Source organism: Mchenga conophoros, linkage group LG12 (genome assembly GCF_057382185.1).
Source record: "Mchenga conophoros isolate Kocher_MC1m ecotype Shallow Benthic linkage group LG12, M_conophoros_male_GT1.1, whole genome shotgun sequence".
NCBI classification, from domain to species: Eukaryota; Metazoa; Chordata; class Actinopteri; order Cichliformes; family Cichlidae; genus Mchenga; species Mchenga conophoros.
The window spans coordinates 36,738,331-36,756,449 of record NC_140537.1 but is presented as its reverse complement, the minus strand read 5'-3'; the positions used below and the strand labels follow the sequence as shown (position 1 = coordinate 36,756,449).

The 18,119-nt window shown below is 42.9% G+C and overlaps 1 protein-coding gene across 2 annotated transcripts; it reads left to right on the top strand.

Annotated features, from left to right (window-relative positions):
* Positions 1-579: 579 nt before the first annotated feature.
* Positions 580-18,017, top strand: rufy3 (RUN and FYVE domain containing 3). Of its 2 annotated transcripts, XM_085295575.1 has the most exons (19): positions 580-792; positions 880-1,176; positions 7,430-7,603; positions 7,821-7,938; positions 8,111-8,212; positions 9,480-9,603; positions 10,914-10,978; positions 11,354-11,419; positions 11,500-11,569; positions 11,689-11,778; positions 11,868-11,951; positions 12,248-12,415; positions 13,115-13,212; positions 14,155-14,274; positions 14,997-15,123; positions 15,207-15,277; positions 15,358-15,385; positions 15,527-15,601; positions 16,265-18,017. In XM_085295575.1, exons 2-19 carry the CDS (start codon positions 924-926, stop codon positions 16,406-16,408), a joined length of 1,977 nt encoding a protein of 658 aa, XP_085151701.1. In that variant the 5' UTR covers positions 580-792; positions 880-923; the 3' UTR covers positions 16,409-18,017. The 2 variants fall into 2 exon arrangements, with proteins under 2 accessions (XP_085151701.1, XP_085151702.1); XM_085295576.1 differs by lacking the exons at positions 580-792; positions 880-1,176 and adding an exon at positions 4,487-5,143.
* Positions 18,018-18,119: the final 102 nt, after the last annotated feature.

The following is an 18,119-nucleotide window of genomic DNA, read 5'->3' as shown; positions in this document are numbered from 1 at the left end:
CTGAGTGTAGTAAAAACAGGGTACCAAATATTAGATAACATTAAAGTGGATTAGCAAAATAGTGTATCATGCTATTATTTATTACTATTATTGTCTGTGAAGGTTCTCAGTCATCCAGGTCATCGTAGTCTAAGGAGCTTGGAAAGAAGCAATCTTAAGCAACTTAAAGAAGTCCAGACGCTTTTCTTTCCAAGCTATTACTATTATTATTTGTATTTATAAAGCACCATATGACTATTGCTTGTTCTAAACAGTAGAAGCATTTTAAGAAAATATATAAAATATGTGGAAGGTTTTTCTTTCTGTGATTCATTCATTCATAATTTGAACCACTGTACAGCTTTCAGCTATAATCCAGCTTTTGTGTTTTTAGGTTTTAGCTGCCACATCAGTGTTAGCTAAAGTCTTTGTTAGTGGGGAAAATGACAGTTTACTTTTTATCTTCTACAACAAACTGCGCTATTTATACACCTAAATGCTTGCAGGGTCCATTTTTAACCCACTAAGATAAAAATAGAGCACAGAAGAGGCTCCTTTAATGCGACATGTTTCGCAATGTATCATGGGAAACATAGGAGGACGTTCCCAGTCGTGCTTCTGCTGCTGGTGTCAAATCTTGCTTCGTGTATGGGCTCTGTGTATGTAAAAGACAGCTGACACAGCGCCTAAACTCTCGCGAAATTGGCAACAAATCTGACCAAAATGCTGAGGCTTGGCTATTTCCGGGTCATGGAGAGGCCGTGGTGGACAGGACGAAAGGCGGAGTGATTACTAGAGAGGCTTTGCTGGCAAGTGAGTCACTATCCAGCTGTTGCTAATCACCTCAGTGCATGTCTGCAGAAGCTAACCGCAGCTAACTAGCTTGGTACTGCCCGACAGCCCCCCTTCCCCGGTCACATGAGACGAATTTGACCGAAGAGAGGATGGCGGAGCGGGATATGCCGCCGGGAGATCTTCCTCTGCGGTCTTCTCCAGAAAGTTCCGACAAACAAAACTCCTCCGATGAAAACGGACACACTGACAGCCCGGACGAAACTCTCTCCCCGACCTCAGTGATTTACTTCAAGGAGGCTTTAAACTCGTCCAACCTGCGCTTCGCAAAGGCTGGATCGCTGCCGCCCGCTCCGCTTCGACAGTATGACTTCCAGATTGAACGAATCGAATCGAGGCGACGAAGTAAGTGCTGACCAACTTCAAAAAGTACACCTTTCCCTGACAGCTAACACTAGCTTCCTAATACACTGAGAATACCAACTGTAACGCTGCAGTTTGTGCTGCTAGCATTGTTGGCTAACTTTCCAGCGTCCGTAAACAAACACCTTGCTGACACATGAACTCAGTAAAGTACCAGGAGTTATCGGAGCTAAAGCTGGGGAGAGGATAAGCTACATCACATGATTGTTGATTCTCAGCCTCAGATTTCTGTCTGCAAAGTAAAAGCCGCTGTGTGTTCTTCTGTGTTGTTTCTCGGCTAATGTGTCAACATGTGTCATGTGTTTTGACAGGCTTGGTTGACTCACCTTGCTGCTGGTTATTATTGTTGTTGTTGTATAGATTTATCATTTATCTGATTTGGAGCTGCAGAAAGTGACCTCCTGGCTCCTTTCCTAACCACTTGAAAAAAAAAAGTAGAATTCCTAAGGAGTTTTTAAGGAAAATAAGATCGCTCAGAGAATCCAGCTGCCCTTACACCAGGCTGTTTAATACTGTGACAGTGAGTGTTGTTTACATGGGTCTGCTGTGTTGAAACTATGCCTCAAAGATGTACTGCAGATGGCTCATCTTTGATACCTCCTCTAGGGTCTTTGTGTCGTCTTTCATGCAATTAATACAGAAGAAAACTATCACTTCCTTCCCAATGTCCGAATTAAATAATAAAAAGGATGAAAACTTTCCAAATCCTTCCATCCAACTTCTGATACTTATCTGGGTCTGGGTCACGGGTGCAGTAGCCTTCTTTCTCCCCAGCAACCTCCTTTAGCTGTTCTGGGGGGCATTGAGACATCCCCAAGCTAAATGAGAGACATAATCTCTCCATTATCCCCCTTGGTCGCCTCTCAGTGGGACGTGCCCCGAATACCTCAACTTTGAACCTTTTCTGAATGACCAAGCTCCTAACCCCCTCTCTAAGGGAGAGCTAAGGCACCTTTTCAATCGCTATCTAAAGCTGGTGGTTATAGGTCAGGGGGGGATGTAGCTCTACCAGTAAATTCACAGCTACGCTTTCACGTTCATATCCACAACACTGGTGATGTTGCATCAGTCCATCTTTCAACGTCCTGCTTTGTTCCACCCTCACTCATTAACAAGACGATCGAGATATTTGAGCTCCTCCACTGGAAGGTACATCCCATCCCCAACCCGGAGTGGGTATTCCACTCTTTGGTTCTCTGTACTGTTAATATTTATTAACAAACATGATGAGCATCACTTAAGGCTCATGTTGATGATTTAATTTTGTGTGCTGTGGTGAGCTTCTGGGTGGTGTTGTGTACTTTCCTTTCATAAAGGGATTGTCCAGTGTGTCCTCTGTTAAAAGAGGTAATAAAGGAAGCATTCAGACACCTTTCTTTAGTATTTACAGGAACTCTTAAAAGGAGTGGATGTATGTCTTATAGCTCTTATTCTGGCTGCAGATACTTTAGGGTCACTTAATTCAGTTAGAAACCTTCCTGAGGTATTGAGTCTTTGACTGATCCTGTCGTTGGTCGTGACAGAGTTAACCTGTTGTTAAAATACCTGTTTGCTTTCACATCTTCATTCTCTATCAGCACACAGGTCTCTGTGGCATTTAAGATATATAGATCCTTTTTACTTTTAGTTTCCAAAGCTCTTGCAGAGAGACCTTAAATAAATGTAGGCAATAGGTCAGTAATGTCTGTCCATAACGTTACAGTATAAAACTTGAGTAACATCCTATTCTTAATTCATAGGCTTTAATACTATGTTGGCCCACCCTTTGCAGCTATGAAAGCTGGAACTCTTCTAAGGTTTTCCACAAGGTTTAGGAGTGTTTATGGGGATTTTTGATGGTGGTCTCACAGTCTCCCCTCTAATTCATCCCAAAGGTGTCCTATCAGGTTGAGGTCAGGACTCAGTGCAGGCCAGTCAAGTTCTTCTACACCAAACTCTCTCATTCATGTCTTTGTGGACCTTGCATTGTGCAGTGGTGTGCATTCATGTTGGAACAGGAAAGGGCGTTCCCCAAACTGTTCCCAAAATGCTGAGAGCATGAAGTTTTCCTAAATGTCTCGGTATGCTGAAGCGCTAAGAGTTCCTTTGGGCCAAGTCCAGCTTCTGAAAAACAGCCCCCGGCATAATCATAGAAACACCTCTAAACTTTACACTTGGCCCATTACAGTCAGACAAGTACCACTTTCCTGGCAACCGCCAAACCCAGACTCATCCATCGCAATGCCAGACGGAGAAGTGTGATTCACCACTCCAGAGAAAATGTGCCCAATCCACTAGAGTCTAGTAGTATCCTTTATACCACCGCATCTTACATCACTCGGTGATATAAGGCTTGGATGCAGCTGCTCAGGGATGTAAACACATTCCACGAAGCTCTGTGTGCACTGCTCTTGATCTAATCTGAAGGAACGTGAAGTTTGAGGTCCTACCGATTAACTCTGGAGAAAGTTGGCGACCTCTGTGCACTATGTGCCTTAGCATCTTTAAGCTGCCCCCAAAATGCCAATGCAACATGGTAGAGAGGTTCAGTTTGGTTACACTGTAGTCACCTGTGATCAGATGGCTGTCAATCGAAGTAGAAAGCGTATAAAATAATCGTCCCCATAAAGTTGTTACAATATGGAAACTAAGCTGTTTACTGTACATGCTATAAACATGTTTGTTTCTGCTGTAAAACTGAAGGTTTTAACACATCTGTGAGGATTGATTCACTTTTCTAGCCTCATGTGAACATTAAAGCAACTGCAGTTTTTGACTGTATTATACTGAACACATGGTGTTACTTTCTAAGAGAAAACAGAGGTTCGTTTCAGACAAACAAAGCAATCGATTAAAAAAAAAAAAAAAAGTGAAAACTTTCTCAATTAAATTTGTCACATGTTTATTTTTGTTGTCCTCTGATGGCACGGAGTGTCATCCTCTAAAGATGATCTGATTGTCAATATCCAGCTCGATGTTTAAGGTGTTAGGCCCAGGGAAGCTGTACCAGAATGGGTGGGGGATTTAAAAAAATAGATGGCCCCCGCTTACATCTGGGACCTTTGGCCTTATTGCCCTTCATGCTCACTGCTGCTGCTGTTTTTCTGCTGCAGCCAGCTGACAGGCCTGTGTTCGAGACTGGGAGGAGGGCGGATGTTGTTGATGCTTCAGAGAGACACAGGCCCTCTGCTGCATCATTAGCCTTGGTTGGTTACTCCGGGGACCCCCCTCCCCCCCTTATTTTAGCTTCTTTTTTTTTACGCATGCACCATCTGCTCACGTGACAATGTGTTGCTGTACCCAGCGCTGCCGTCAGCCATCTTGGTCAACACCCACCCAGTGCATTCACTGCGGTGCGCAGGCAGTCCAATCACAGAGAACCGGTGCTAAGCTGACCGGAGGAGGGCTGTGATTTTTCAGCACGGTGCTCTCTGTTGCATTTTAAATCCCCAGTCGGCACAAAAGGCGATAACAAGAGGCTGAAGAGGAGGAGGCGGTGGAGGAGTAGAAGGCACAGACAGCAGCCTGTTTCACTCAGTTGTAGCAAGGAGGAGAGGAGGATGCATGCATAAAGAGGAGGAGCACCCTTTCTAACACCTGCTGAAGGCTGCTGTGGGCCTTTCCCGTCTTGTCCTTTTTGTTTCTTCCTCTGATTCTCTTTTCATCTTTCATCCTCTTGTTTTTCTGGCCTTCTCTGGCTGTTGGAACGCAAAGCTCCTGCATCTTTTGTACCTCCCCCCTCCCTTTTCCCCTTCGGTGGTGTTGGTTTTGCCTCGCACAAGCTGAGTCATCATGTCTGATCTGACGCCTCAGAGTGAAACCCCGACTCCCACCACAGACAAGATCACCCAGGCTGCCAGGGAGACCATTTATCTGTGCAACTTTCGCGTCTCTGTCGATGGCGAGTGGCTGTGCCTCCGCGAGCTCAACGACATCTCGCTCACGCCAGACCCCGAGCCGGTCCATGAAGGTAACGTGACAGATTAGCTCAGCGTTTGAGGAAGTGTTTGTGAGCATATTACGTTATGTGTTAGGGCGTGGTGGTGTGCATCGCGGACACCAGAAGCAACATATTTCACCTGGTGAACGGTGTGAGCTGTGTCACGACGGGTTTGATTTCATTGAGGGTGTACGCAGCAGGATGACGCCACTTATAAATAAGCCAGGGGCGGACAACAAAGCAGCCAGGTCCTGCTGGGAGGCTTCAAGTACTTGGTAGCTGTTGCTCCTTACAGAAGATCCCAGTTGCACAGAACAAACATGTTTGTGTGCTGATGATTTTCATTTAGTTTCTCCCACTGACAAAGCGGAGTGCAGCCAATTATAGATTTGGCAGCAAACACAAGCCTGACTGTAAACAGATATCTATAACTGTGTGCTCTGTTTTTATTGTTTTTAAAACTGCCACACCTACTCTCAGCACGAGCAGGCCAGCTGGCAGGCACTCGTAGGCAGTTCAGTTGGCAAATGAAGCGCTGCAGCTTTCAGCCTACACCGCTGAAGAGTCCACTTTAATGACATTACAGAAGCCCATTAACAGACAACAGAAACATCTGCTTTAGGCTTTAGTTCTCTCTCCTCTTCACTCACTTTGCATAGGTTTCTGAGGTTCTTGTTATTGATAACGACAACATGCACAATTTTGTTGCTTAAATCTATCATAGCACTGGTAGTGTCAAACCTTTTTATGGGAGACGTGGCAGTATTTATTTTAATGTTCATACAGTTTATCCACATGGCTTAATTTAACAAGCTGGGTAATCATTTCCATCCTGTTGAACATTTTCTCAATCAGACTGATTCAGATCCACAGGGACAGATACAGGACATCTTATATTTTAAACATATGCACATAATATTTTTATTGTATAATAACTGTTCATGATATGTTTATTATTATTATTGTTAGTAGTATTATAGTTACTATAGACTGTATAAAAAGATGGATGTAGCCAGCGTGACGTCACATATTGGTTGGCGAGATCCTGCCATGTGATTCCACCACCGCTCTTGGTGGTTTTAAAAACTGGAGGTAACAAGTGAGGGCTGGGTCTGAAGCTGAGGGACACTGCACACTTATCAGCCACACAATAGAGCATGCTCTGCTTTATCCACCTTTTTAAGTCTTAATTGTAACATTAAAACAAATGAGCTTCATGTTGTATTTACTAAGACCTGAAACTTGTGATATATCCCATAAGGTTGTTAGAGAAAGAAAGATAAAGGAAGGTTGTTTTCCTACAGACACGTACAGAGTCAAAGACCTTATTACAGCCGCTGGTATCGCCCCCTGCTGGCTGCATTAGGAAGAATGCAGCTTTAAGGAGCTAAAGCGTCGGCGTCACTTTTCAGAGGTGGAAGCTTATGGATCTGTAGTTTCCACTGAAAGCGTTATAAAAGTTCTTCTTCTTCTTCTTCTTCCTCTTCTTCCTCTTCTTCTTCTTCTTCTTAACGATAAATGACAAAGCTTGGCTCTTTGTCATTTATCGTTGGAAGGAAAACACCAGATAGAGATGGTGGAGAAAATGGTTTTAATCAAGCAGACCAGTACCCACTATAAAATACCCAGATAAGTCAGGCCATCCTCCTGAACCAGCTCAGTATTTCTCAGTGTCTCGTTGTTTAGTTGCCTAAATTTTTTTCCCCCAGTTTTCTACAATTTTCTATTTTACTTTCAGCATTAACATTATAATACGAATTTATACAGTTTTAATACCAGCATGCTGAGGATCTCTGCCAATTTGTTTACATTTTGCGTTAGAGAGAATAAGATGAACATGCTGCACTGCAAATGTAAACTTTAAATGTGTAACTGTATTAATAATGTAAACAAATCTGCAGGGCAGCATAGAGCACCTCCACTAAAAACCTCTCTGTGTTAAATGCTGACATAAATAATAGATCAGGCGTGCAGAACGAGTGGACTGTATTAAACTTTCACATTCTCTTAATTGAGACTATTTCTCTTGCAGACACATTTTATAGTTTTATATTAAAACTGTATATAATCTTCAGATTTACAAGGTTTTTCACAGTAAGTCCTGGAGTTTGTCTTCTTTTAGCTATTTGTAATGATGGAGTCTTTGTTGTCTTGCTGTGTATTCTTTATTTCACCTTCCTGGAAACTGACTTTTTTAAAATTTCTGTTTAAGAAATACAGAGCTGACTTTCAAACGAGTTTAGTTCCTGATTTATTTGTGCTGTTAAATTCTGAAGGTGAGAATTATAAGTCTGTTTCCTTTTCTCCGTCTTTTAGATCCCAAGGATCCCATCGCAATCGAGAGGCTTAACTTGATGAACATGGCCAAACTGAGCATCAAGGGCCTGATCGAGTCTGCGCTCAACCTGGGACGCACGCTTGACTCTGACTATGCACCTCTGCAGCAGTTCTTTGTCGTGATGGAGCACTGTCTGAAACACGGGCTGAAAAGTAAAAACTGCATTCGTGTTGTCTTTTATAACTCCTTACAGTTTTTGACAGTGAGATGTGAGAGATTAAAATGTACAGCTGACATAGCTGTAAGGAATATTTAGTCTTAAACTCCTGCTTTAGTTTCCTTTTAACTGTATTGAGGCCTGTGTGTTTTTGCTCTTTCTGTATGCACGCTCTCAGTCTGTCCGTCTCATCGTTGTCTGTCAATCTTCAGCTAAGAAGACCTTCCTGGGGCAGAACAAGTCCTTCTGGGGACCATTGGAGTTGGTTGAGAAGCTGACGCCTGAGGCAGGAGAGATCACTGCCAGCGTAAAAGACCTGCCTGGGCTCAAGTGAGTTTGTTCAACGTTTCCTACAAAAAAAGGCTCTTCTGCTTGGATTTTAATTATGTCATCTGAGCTTTAAACAATGCCAGAACGTGGCTGGAGCTTCTTTGCTAGCTGCCTTAATCTTGTAAAGGCTGTTAGTGTGTGCAAATCTCACTCTTCCCATGTTTGATACCAGAACTCCTCTAGGAAGAGGACGCGCCTGGTTACGACTGGCCTTGATGCAGAAGAAGCTCTCAGACTATATGAAGACCATCATCAACAGAAAGGACCTGCTCAGGTGTGTTTGGATCGTAATATTCACAGAGGCGAAGACTTTATGTGAACAGATGAATGTGGTGTCTCTTGTTGACCACTGCAGTCACAACATCTATCAGTTGGCAGTACAGTCATTAATTATAACAAATGATTATGATTTATCAGGTAATTGCATTAAACTTCTCCAGAAGGCAAAAACACCACAAATATGAAGGAAAGGTTCAGTTCACTGACTTTACTTAGCAGATGAGGAGGCGAGCAGGCAGCTTGCAGCACAATCTTCATTCACCTGTATGTTTAAGCTGCCACACTCCTGATAATGCACAACTTTAACCTTTAATAACAAAGCAAACCTGGTTGCTTAGAGCAGTTATCACCTCGATCAAAGCTGGCTGTGGTCAAACTCAGTCACGGACAGACAGGTGTTGAGGCCCAGACAGCAGCTTGTATTACTGGCTGTGCTGTTTTATGTAAACGCTACTACATAAATCTACATGTAGATTCTGTCTTCTTAGTTTCCCTCCAATGTCACCATTATAATCCCGTGTTCAGTTTACCGCCTGGTCAGCTGGCTCAGGAGGATGAGAGTCCGGCTCCAAAGCGGTGGGTCAGGAGTTTGCGGTGCACTTGCTGCTCATCTTATATCAGCCAGTGGAGCAGTCAGATAGTTCACCTGACCCTGAAATAATAGCAGCTGGTCAAAGTCTTTTTTAAGAAGGATGCTTCAGTGCTTCCTTCATATGATCTCCTATCCAGAGGATGCAGTGAAGCATCCTTTATGAAAGGAGACAATGTTGTCCCACAGTTCATACCACACTCTGTCTGCATGACATGGATCATGTAAATCCTCATTTTAGTGCATTCATTATTTTTATGCCATTTGTTAAAGGTTTTGAATTTTCAACAACAAGCTTTTGAACCTGCAGGTTCAACTTTGAACTTTACACTGTGGTAAAAAAATCTTATCAAGTCTTATCAAGGTGTTTTATCTTGATGAGCTCCCTAAATCCAGATTGCGAGCTGTTTTAATCAAAGTGTGTTTAAGGTGTGTAATCAGTCAGTTTGTATTAGTAATGCCTGTTCTTGGACTTTGGCATCAGCTGGGTCTGGTTCCATCCCTCAGCCCCTGACCCCACCATGTAGCCTGTCTCAAGTGGCCATCTGAGGATCTGCAGTTTTTGTTTTGGTTTGGGGTTTTTTGTTTGTTTGTTTTTGGCTCCGGTAGTATTATATACAAACCTAAAACCCTTCCGCCTGACGTTGTAGCCCTTTCTGTCTCTTCTCTGTAGTGAATTTTACGAGCCAAACGCGTTGATGATGGAGGAGGAAGGCGCCGTCATCGCCGGGCTTCTGGTTGGATTAAATGTCATCGATGCCAATCTGTGTATGAAGGGAGAGGACTTGGACTCGCAGGTTAGTCTGCTTTCACCTTCACCTCTAACTCCACTTAGAGCAGCTCAAACTAAATGAGAAGTAAGGCAGAGGAAAAGTCATCACACTCCCTGGTGTGGCATCGTTTTCTCTCAGCCCATGTAGAACAAGCGCGTCAAATTCAGTTTCACTGATCGCATCAAAGGCCAGACATGGACTTTATGACATGTGTAAAATAGCTTGTTATTTTCTGCAATAACGCCAACAACCTGACATGATACAAGTTCATGTTAAAGGGAAATAATCCATCATTTTATTTGTAAATGTCTAAAGTGGCCTCTTTCAATGATTGAAGCATGTGGTGTGTACTGGCTAGAAAGAGTAAACGAATAAATGTTTGGGAGATCTGTTTATGTTTTCATTTTTCTGAAAGACAAAAAATGTTTCATGCATTAGAATATCATTTTAAAATCACCAAATACCTGTGTGGTATCGGTCTTAAAAATCTGGTCTGTGTCGGCCGGGTTTGGTCCAGATTTGGCAGATGTGGTGCAGACAGTGTCTACACTGTGGTGTGGTTATTTAGAATTATTGAATGAAGTTTGTTTGGCATTCAACTTTTGGCCAGATGGCATTTATATATCTGTATATTTGAACTCTCACTAATGAGTTGTTGTTTCGTTTTTTTCCTACAGTCAGTACTTTCCCTTAAAAATGCCAACAAAAGCCTTTCGTTAAACCAGGCGTGGGGAACTCCAGGTCTCCTGCAGGTTTTAGATCTCACCCTGGGTCAACACACCTGAATCAAATGATTAGTTCCTTACCAGACCTCTGGAGAACTTCAAGACATGTTGAGGAGGTCATTTAGCCATTTGAATCATCTGTGATGGATCAAGGACACAGCTAAAACCTGCAGGACACCGGCCCTCGAGGCCTGGAGTTCCCCACCCTGAGTTAAACCATCTGTTCAGATCATTTAAATATGAAGTACAGCGATGTTTCCTTTACACAGCAGCAGCACAACTGAATTAAGAGCAATGTAAAGGGGCGCAGCGATTTGGGCTCTGAGGCCTGTGTCCCCGCTCTGCTTCATAAACATTAAAATGTTGAGCAGTGCAGCTTCAGGTTGTTCTTGTTTCAGCAGCTCACAGCTTGTCAGTCAGGATGTTCAGCTCTCAGGTTGGGAGTCCAGAGTGACTGTGAGGAATGTTGCAGCTCTTTGTTCATATCCGCCTGAGCTTGGAGACTAAAATATTTCAGCCTGCAGACTCTACACACATACTTTGAATTGTTTTACATACGAGGATGGCTCCTGTCATTTGTTTTTTGCCTTTTTCTTAAAACATCTGCAGGTTGGGGTGATCGATTTCTCCATGTACCTAAAAGACGGTGGACACAGCAGCAAGAGCGTGGAGGGGTGAGTCCTGGCTCCTCTAGTCCCATCAGCAGTAGCTGTGGGCCTGTAATCGGAGCGTGTGTTTTGTTTTTGCTTCACTCCTACCTCTGTCGACTGACAGCCATTTGTCTTGAACTTAATTGACAGAAAGTGTTCTTTTATTTGGACGGCTGGATTGAGCCCCAGCCTTCGGACCATATTTTTCCAATGTGTGGCCTTTAAACTTGAATATTGAAAAAGATTTCCGTTCCATGCCTGAAACACATTTTAGCCTCAACAGTTTAAAAATACTGCACTAGAATGAGATTTTCTGTCAGATTTCTATTGTTTTGTTTGTGTTGCTGTGTGTTTGTGTGCCTGACGGCTAACTGCACGTTTCTCTTTGTGCGTTTTCAGGGACGGTCAGATCACAGCGATTCTCGATCAGAAGAACTACGTGGAGGAGCTGAACAGACATTTAAGGTTTGTCGGGGTGGTGCGCTCACTTTGCTCTCCTCACCTTGTCGAGCTCGGTGACTCACCTGCTTTCTGCCTGTTTACAGCGCGTCGGTAAATAACCTGCAGGCCAAAGTGGACGCTCTGGAAAAGTCCAACACGAAGCTGACAGAAGAGGCGAGTCTCACAGTGATCATCTTCAAAAACTGTCTTTAAATGTCAGCCTTACATGTTTTTAGCCCGGCTGCAGGGACTTCCTGTTTACCAAGCTGCTTTGTTGATTTCTGTCCTTGCAGCTCGCAGTGGCGAATAACAGGATCATCACTTTACAAGAAGACGTGGAGAGAGTAAAGGAGGAGAGCTCGTATCAGCTGGAGTCCAGAAAGGTGAACACTGCTTATCTGCCAGTTTATGCAGCAGCTGACTCGAGCATTTGGAAATTTGTAGTAAAAGCAAGCGTTCCTTTTTTCTTCAGGCATTAAGAAGTGATTCAGCAGCAGACGGACAAGCGCTGGGGGAAACACGCAAGCAGCTCAAAGAGGAAACTTTGCTTCGACTGGTGCGTTTCAGCTGTTTGACAGTCTTTGTGTAGCTTTAAGTCGTTGAAGCGTTGATACCAGCGAGAGATTATACATGTAGCCGTGTCATCTGCTGACAAAGTTTGTAGTTAATAGTAACAAATGTGCTTGGCCTGTTTAGTGTTTTCATTTTTAGCTGCCATTTACACAGAAATACACAAAGCTTATGTGGAGAAAGACAGTCAGCCCAGTCCAAATTCAGTCCATTTAGCTTAGAGTTTAATTATGACATTCCTGCTTATATTTTTCTAACTGACAAAGTCTGACTTGTGTGCAGGATGTGGAGAAGGAGCTGGAGGTGCAGATCGGGATGAAGCAGGAGATGGAGCTGTCCATGAAGATGCTGGAGAAAGACGTCTGTGAGAAGCAGGACGCTCTGGTGGAGCTCAGACAGCAGCTGGAAGACCTTCGTGCCATCAACCAACAGCTAATGCACAAGTCACAGGTGAGGCGGTGCTTCTCATGTCTGATTATGAGGACACTGCTTTTAAAAGGCTCACATCCACTTTTGTCTCTCAGGGCTTCACTCGTAGATTTCAGCTTTTCCCAGAAACTTGTAGGTGTTTAATTTCACTATTAGCTCTCTGTGAAATGATAAAGCATCACTTCCTGTCTAGAATAACTTGCAGTCAGCAGTAGATACTGACTGACAGTAAGAACTTGGCTTTTTTTTTTCAGTTAAGGCAGAAAAGAGGAGGCCACTTCAATGAGAAAGTTCAAAGGTCTGCTTAACTGTAAGAAGACTGAAACTGTTCCACAAAGCAAGAATAAAATGGACGATAGCAATTAGTTTACTGGAACACATTGAAAATATTAGGCGGAAAAAGTTTTCAACCTGGCCTCAGATTAAAAGGTGCACAGGTGATCTTCACTTTTGCTCTGAGTTTAGTCTCTTAATTTGGATTTCTTGCCGTCTGATCAACTAGGGATGGTCGCATTTATCACATATTTCATCCGTCCACCTGTCCTTCCTTTTTCGGACCCCTATCCTGGTCTTCACAGCCGCCTAATCCCAATCCTCCACCTGCTGTTCTAGGGATGACGAGCAGGTGGAGGATTAGATCCCCAAAAATATCTTTTCACACAAATCCGAGTGTATATGGAGGAAAGACATCAGTTGACTAGTTTGGATCATCTTCTGCAGAGTGCCGATGCCAGCTCGAAACAGAAGAGTGAGATCATCGTTCGCATGGAGGAGAAAATGAACCAAATGTCAGGGACCATAAAACAGCTGGAGACCAGGTGAGGCTAGTTTATTATTATAGCACGATATGTATTTGGTGCTTCCAGATGACATTTCTTATGTTCATGGATCCATTTTCTTTCTCTTCACTTTCTTTTTCTTTAATTTTTTCCATCATTTGTTCGTCTGTTGTTTTGAAAAAAATCAGTGACAAACATTTGGCGAAGCAGGCCCGGAGCCTGAACTCTGCAGCGGGGAAGCTGCTGCAGCTGCAGCAGTAGCTGCCTGCTTTCACGAGTCTGAAAACAAACATACAACCCTGCCTAATATAGAAATAACCAAACTAGGATGTTATCTTTTCTGTACGATGCTCCTTTGTTGTTACAAAATAAAAACCATCTTCTTACAACCTCCTGCAGCGGCGCTCCAGCATCAGCTTTTAGTGTGGACTGAATGGATCCTTTAGCAGCCCCTTAATCCTCGTGTTTTCTGCCAGATGTGTTCGCCACATCAGATTTCTACTTCAGATTTCCGTTTCTAAAAACTGCCCCGGTAATGCTTTAGTCAGACATAAGATGAGTAGAGGTGCCTGATGGACTGATGTGCCAATAAACCCATGCTGAATACTTGACAGTTGCTGTAATGTGATTCGTCCTCAAACCTGAGGCTGTCAGATATTCTCAACTGACAGAGAGAAGTGGCGTGTGGCGCCAGATATCAGAGGGGTTTGTTGAAGTCGAACGTCCAGCGCAGAAGAAGGAAGGGGCAAAATTAATGAATAATTTAAAATTGTATGTGAACATAAGTTTGGTGTCAACTGTAGTAATCATTAGGCTAATAAAACGCTAAACAAACAGAGTCTGCTTCATGGTCTTTGGTCACAGTGTCCCAGGTTGCTCTTACATTTTAGTTTGAGTTGATCTCTCTTCCAAGCCACGTTTCCCTTCATCACATTTTTATTTTTCCATGAGTTTATGTTAACCCGCTCACCCCAAACCCAGATGCAAGCAGGCGGAGAAGGAGAGGGACCTGGCTTTAGAGGCGAACCGGCTCTTCAAGCAGGACTTTGGAGACAAAATCGAGAGTCTGCAGGTGGAGGTGGAGCAGCTGAGGAAGCAAAGGTAAAGTCTGGCGCCTCACTACTCCTGCTCCATCTGAAACACTGAGATGACCAAAACAAAGAGGAAGAGGACAAATCGCTTCCTTATTACTAAAACAGATTCTGAAGTACGATTTCACTACCTCATCTACACGAGGCGTTTTGTAGAAGCTGTGAGCCGTGGCAGTTGGCAAATCCACATTTTGAATTTATGCTGAAAATGAACATTTTTTCTTAATGTGGCCCTAATACTCCTTTCTATTTTATCACTCTTTCTTTGTTAAAACAGTCAGACTCTCACTCTGTGGTCTCAGTGCTCTCATTGAGATCTTTTAGACGTTCATCACAGACTTGTGCGAGCGCATTTGTAACCATAGAAACGTACAAATACTAACGATATGTAGCCCATCAAACCACATCGATACAGAGAGTGGTTTCTAGAAAGTTTTGAGTAGCGACGTTTCACACAGATTTCAGTTACACAGGATGTATAACATGCAGGTTCTACCTGACGAAGGGACAAACACAGGTCAGAGGCCTGGCAGGAAACTGCTGGATGCACGGCTGTTAATCAAAGCTGCCATCAGAAGAATCTTATTTCTACTGTAACATTGGGCTTTCCTACCTCTTGGAGGTTCCCCTTTACCATAAACGTTGTTCCTTTTTCTGCTCCAGATATGTTTATTAATTACTGTCGTCACTGAACTATACGTTTCTATTCTTTGGCTTATTTTGCTGTTTCAGGTCTAATCTGGAGCGTGAGCTGAGAAAAGGTCGCGATCGAAAGAGCGAGCATCACCTCAGTGCCTCCTCGGTACCTCAGTCCAGCACTCCGCGGACCGACAGGAGACAACCAGGGGATGTACCAACAGTACGTGGATTCTCACATTAACGATATGTCCGACGAACAGCTGTCAGCTGTGGTTTGGTGGCTTATGACTGTGTTCTTAACAGCAACTCCCAGAATCCCCGTCAGTGAAGGAGAAAGACCAGTTCCAGAGTGGCCTGGAGGACAATACCAGCCTGTAGGTATCTCAGAGTTTCAAAAAATAGTGAAATTTATGGAAAAATAATTCTTTTTCATGTCCCGTCTTTAACTTTGAAGGTCCCTGTCGCACCACGAGGATGAGCAGGTGAGATTTGACTTTTTACCTGTGTGAAAGTTTGGCCTTTTAATAAGTGGATGCTGAAGCAGTCAGCACGTACTGATGGCAGTGTGTCTTTGCACTGTTCAGAGACTCATGCATTTATTTCTTTTTGTTGTTCTTCCTCAGGAGTCGTTCTTGGAGATCAGCGAGCCTTCCATGTGTACGATGTGTGAGCAGGCCGACTCCCTCCTCAAGACAAAGGTACAAATTACTGAGGATCATTTTGAACTTGAGTTATCAAGAATATTTTTCTGTTTGGCATTGAAAGTTTACAGCTTCTTTAAATAGTTGACTCCTGTTTTTCTTGGGTTGAACTTCCTAAAGCTGTTACGGCTGTTCCAAAACTTATTTTCTGTATCAAAAAAAATATCAAACATATGCAAATAGTCTGGTTCAAATCCTGATTGTGGGGGATCCATTCCCATCTCATCCGTTTCCAGGCTGAGCACAGGTGGTGGAACTCCTCTTGTCCCCACACTTTTTAAGGACTGCCCACATCAAAGATCAGCATGATCATCTCAAAGGGCAAAGTGATTATTAAGACTCACAGATAGTCAGCATTTTGGATCAGTGGTCAGTAAACTGCCCCGATCTCAAACCAATCAATGATTTATGGTCAGGCTTTAGAAGGCTGAAGCGGAGTCTTTGATTGGCCGGTTCTGGCCCTCAGGGTGGGTGCTGAATGGGGAGCTAACGTGGACTGCACCAAAGCCCAATATGAGATGAATATGATCTGTGAGTCATGCAAAGCTACTCTCATAGAACCAAAAAGTAAAAATAAGGCGCTGTAAATGAGCAGAATGGAGGAGAACTCGTGTCCCCAGCTGTGGTTTCCTTTAATGGAGTTTTTCTTCTTCTCTGCAGAAACAGTGTAAGAACTGCAGCGGCGTTTTCTGTGAGAGCTGCGTGTCCAAAGAGCTGCCTTTACCTTCCTCCATTCTCCCAGAGACGGTCTGCACCGCCTGCTACTCGCTGTTACTCCAACAATACGCTTCATCACCAACATGAACCCACAATCATCACACACAGCAGAGACGCGCGAGTGTAACAATGGCACCTAAAAACCAAAAAATCCCAACTTCCTGAGACATCCTAAGAATCACGGGGTCTGTGAGCTATTTAAATCAGTCGTGTGTGTGTGTGTGTGTGTGTGTGTGTGTGTGTGTGTGTGTGTGTGTGTGTGTGTGTGTGTGTGTGTCCTTAAAATAAAAACAGCTGACGCCATTTATCTTCCTTTTCTGGTTCGTGTTGGTGATTTAGGCTTCTGTCGGCACTTTTAAGCTAAACTTGCTCTCCCTCACATGGCTGGATTTAAACAAATAAATAAAAGAATCATCTCATTTATGGACACTAAGTGATGAAAAGTTTAACTGACATTTTTATCCCCAGTGTTAACAGATAAAAAAGGAAAAACTGGAATTCAAGGCTCGGTGTTTCGATTCAGAGATCAGGATACGGAGTTACTCGTACCTTTATGCACTTTTGTGATTAAACTGGCGTCACATTCAGGGAAAATCCTGACAAACTCGGTCAACAAAATGACCAAATGCTGTCATGTTGTGTGTCATTACTTCCTTAAAGACGGTTTTAAATAAAAAATAAAAATTCATGCAATATATATAAAAAAAAAAAGTTAGTGTTTATTTCCAGAGTGGAGCGGATTCTGGGAATTATAAACTGGAATGAAAAATCAGATCACCAAAAATCCACAACGATGTTGTGAGACTTAGAAGCAGTTATGATTATTCCCTGCTTTCACAGATAAAAGATGAAAACGCTGGTATCTATTGTCTCTATTTGCTTAAATATGACTGTTAGAGTATTAGCATAAATAACCAAATCCACCATAAGAGGTCAACATGCCAATTTGAGTTTACAGTGTTGTGTGCTGGAAACTTGGACATTGATTCAAAGTCATTCACAATAAAAATCAGTATCACCATTAAATTCTTCATCTAAGAAACTCAGCTTCATAGAAGCTGAGTTTGTCTCTTGTCTTAATATTGGTAAAGCTTTAAAAATTGGAGACCAATTTAAAGCCGTTCATGGAGACTCAACCTCAACAAGTCGGTGAAAACAGCACATTTCAGTCCCGGTGCTCTGTTCAGGAACAGCTGCTCCCGTCAGCGCGGGGAGCTTTAGATGCAGTGTTTCATTTTTGCAACGTTGTGTTAGTCGGCACTCGTTTCCCTTCTTTATGCTAAGCTCAGCTAGTTTCATGTAATGAGAAATAATAAATGTATTTTGCAAATGATCACCTGATTCTTAAGGTCACAAAGCTGCTTTTTCTTTCCTGCTGTTGTGTATTAGAAGTGTCATTAACAAAAAGGCTTAAAATCAGTCATGTAGCATGAAGTCACATCTGAGTCTGGTGTGTTTTAAACTGTAGCAGGTGAATCATACATTTTTAGACCGAAGGCTTTTTGCTCTGGATAAACTGAATGTGTTTCAGCACTTTTGATGCACGGCTCTGCCTGGCTGAGGTAAAGTGAAGACAGGTTTATAACTTATGTTCTGTTGATTTAAAAACTAAATCTTTATTTTTTTTGTGGCTGATGATGATTAACAGGTGAAGTGGAACAGCTTCTTGGCTTACAATAAACATGAGCATTTACAAGTGTTCGCCTCTTTCTTTCATTTTAAAGTGGAGATGCAAACCTCCAGAATAAAATCAAAAAAGCATTACAGGAATATTACATTTGATTAAATAAAGACCGAC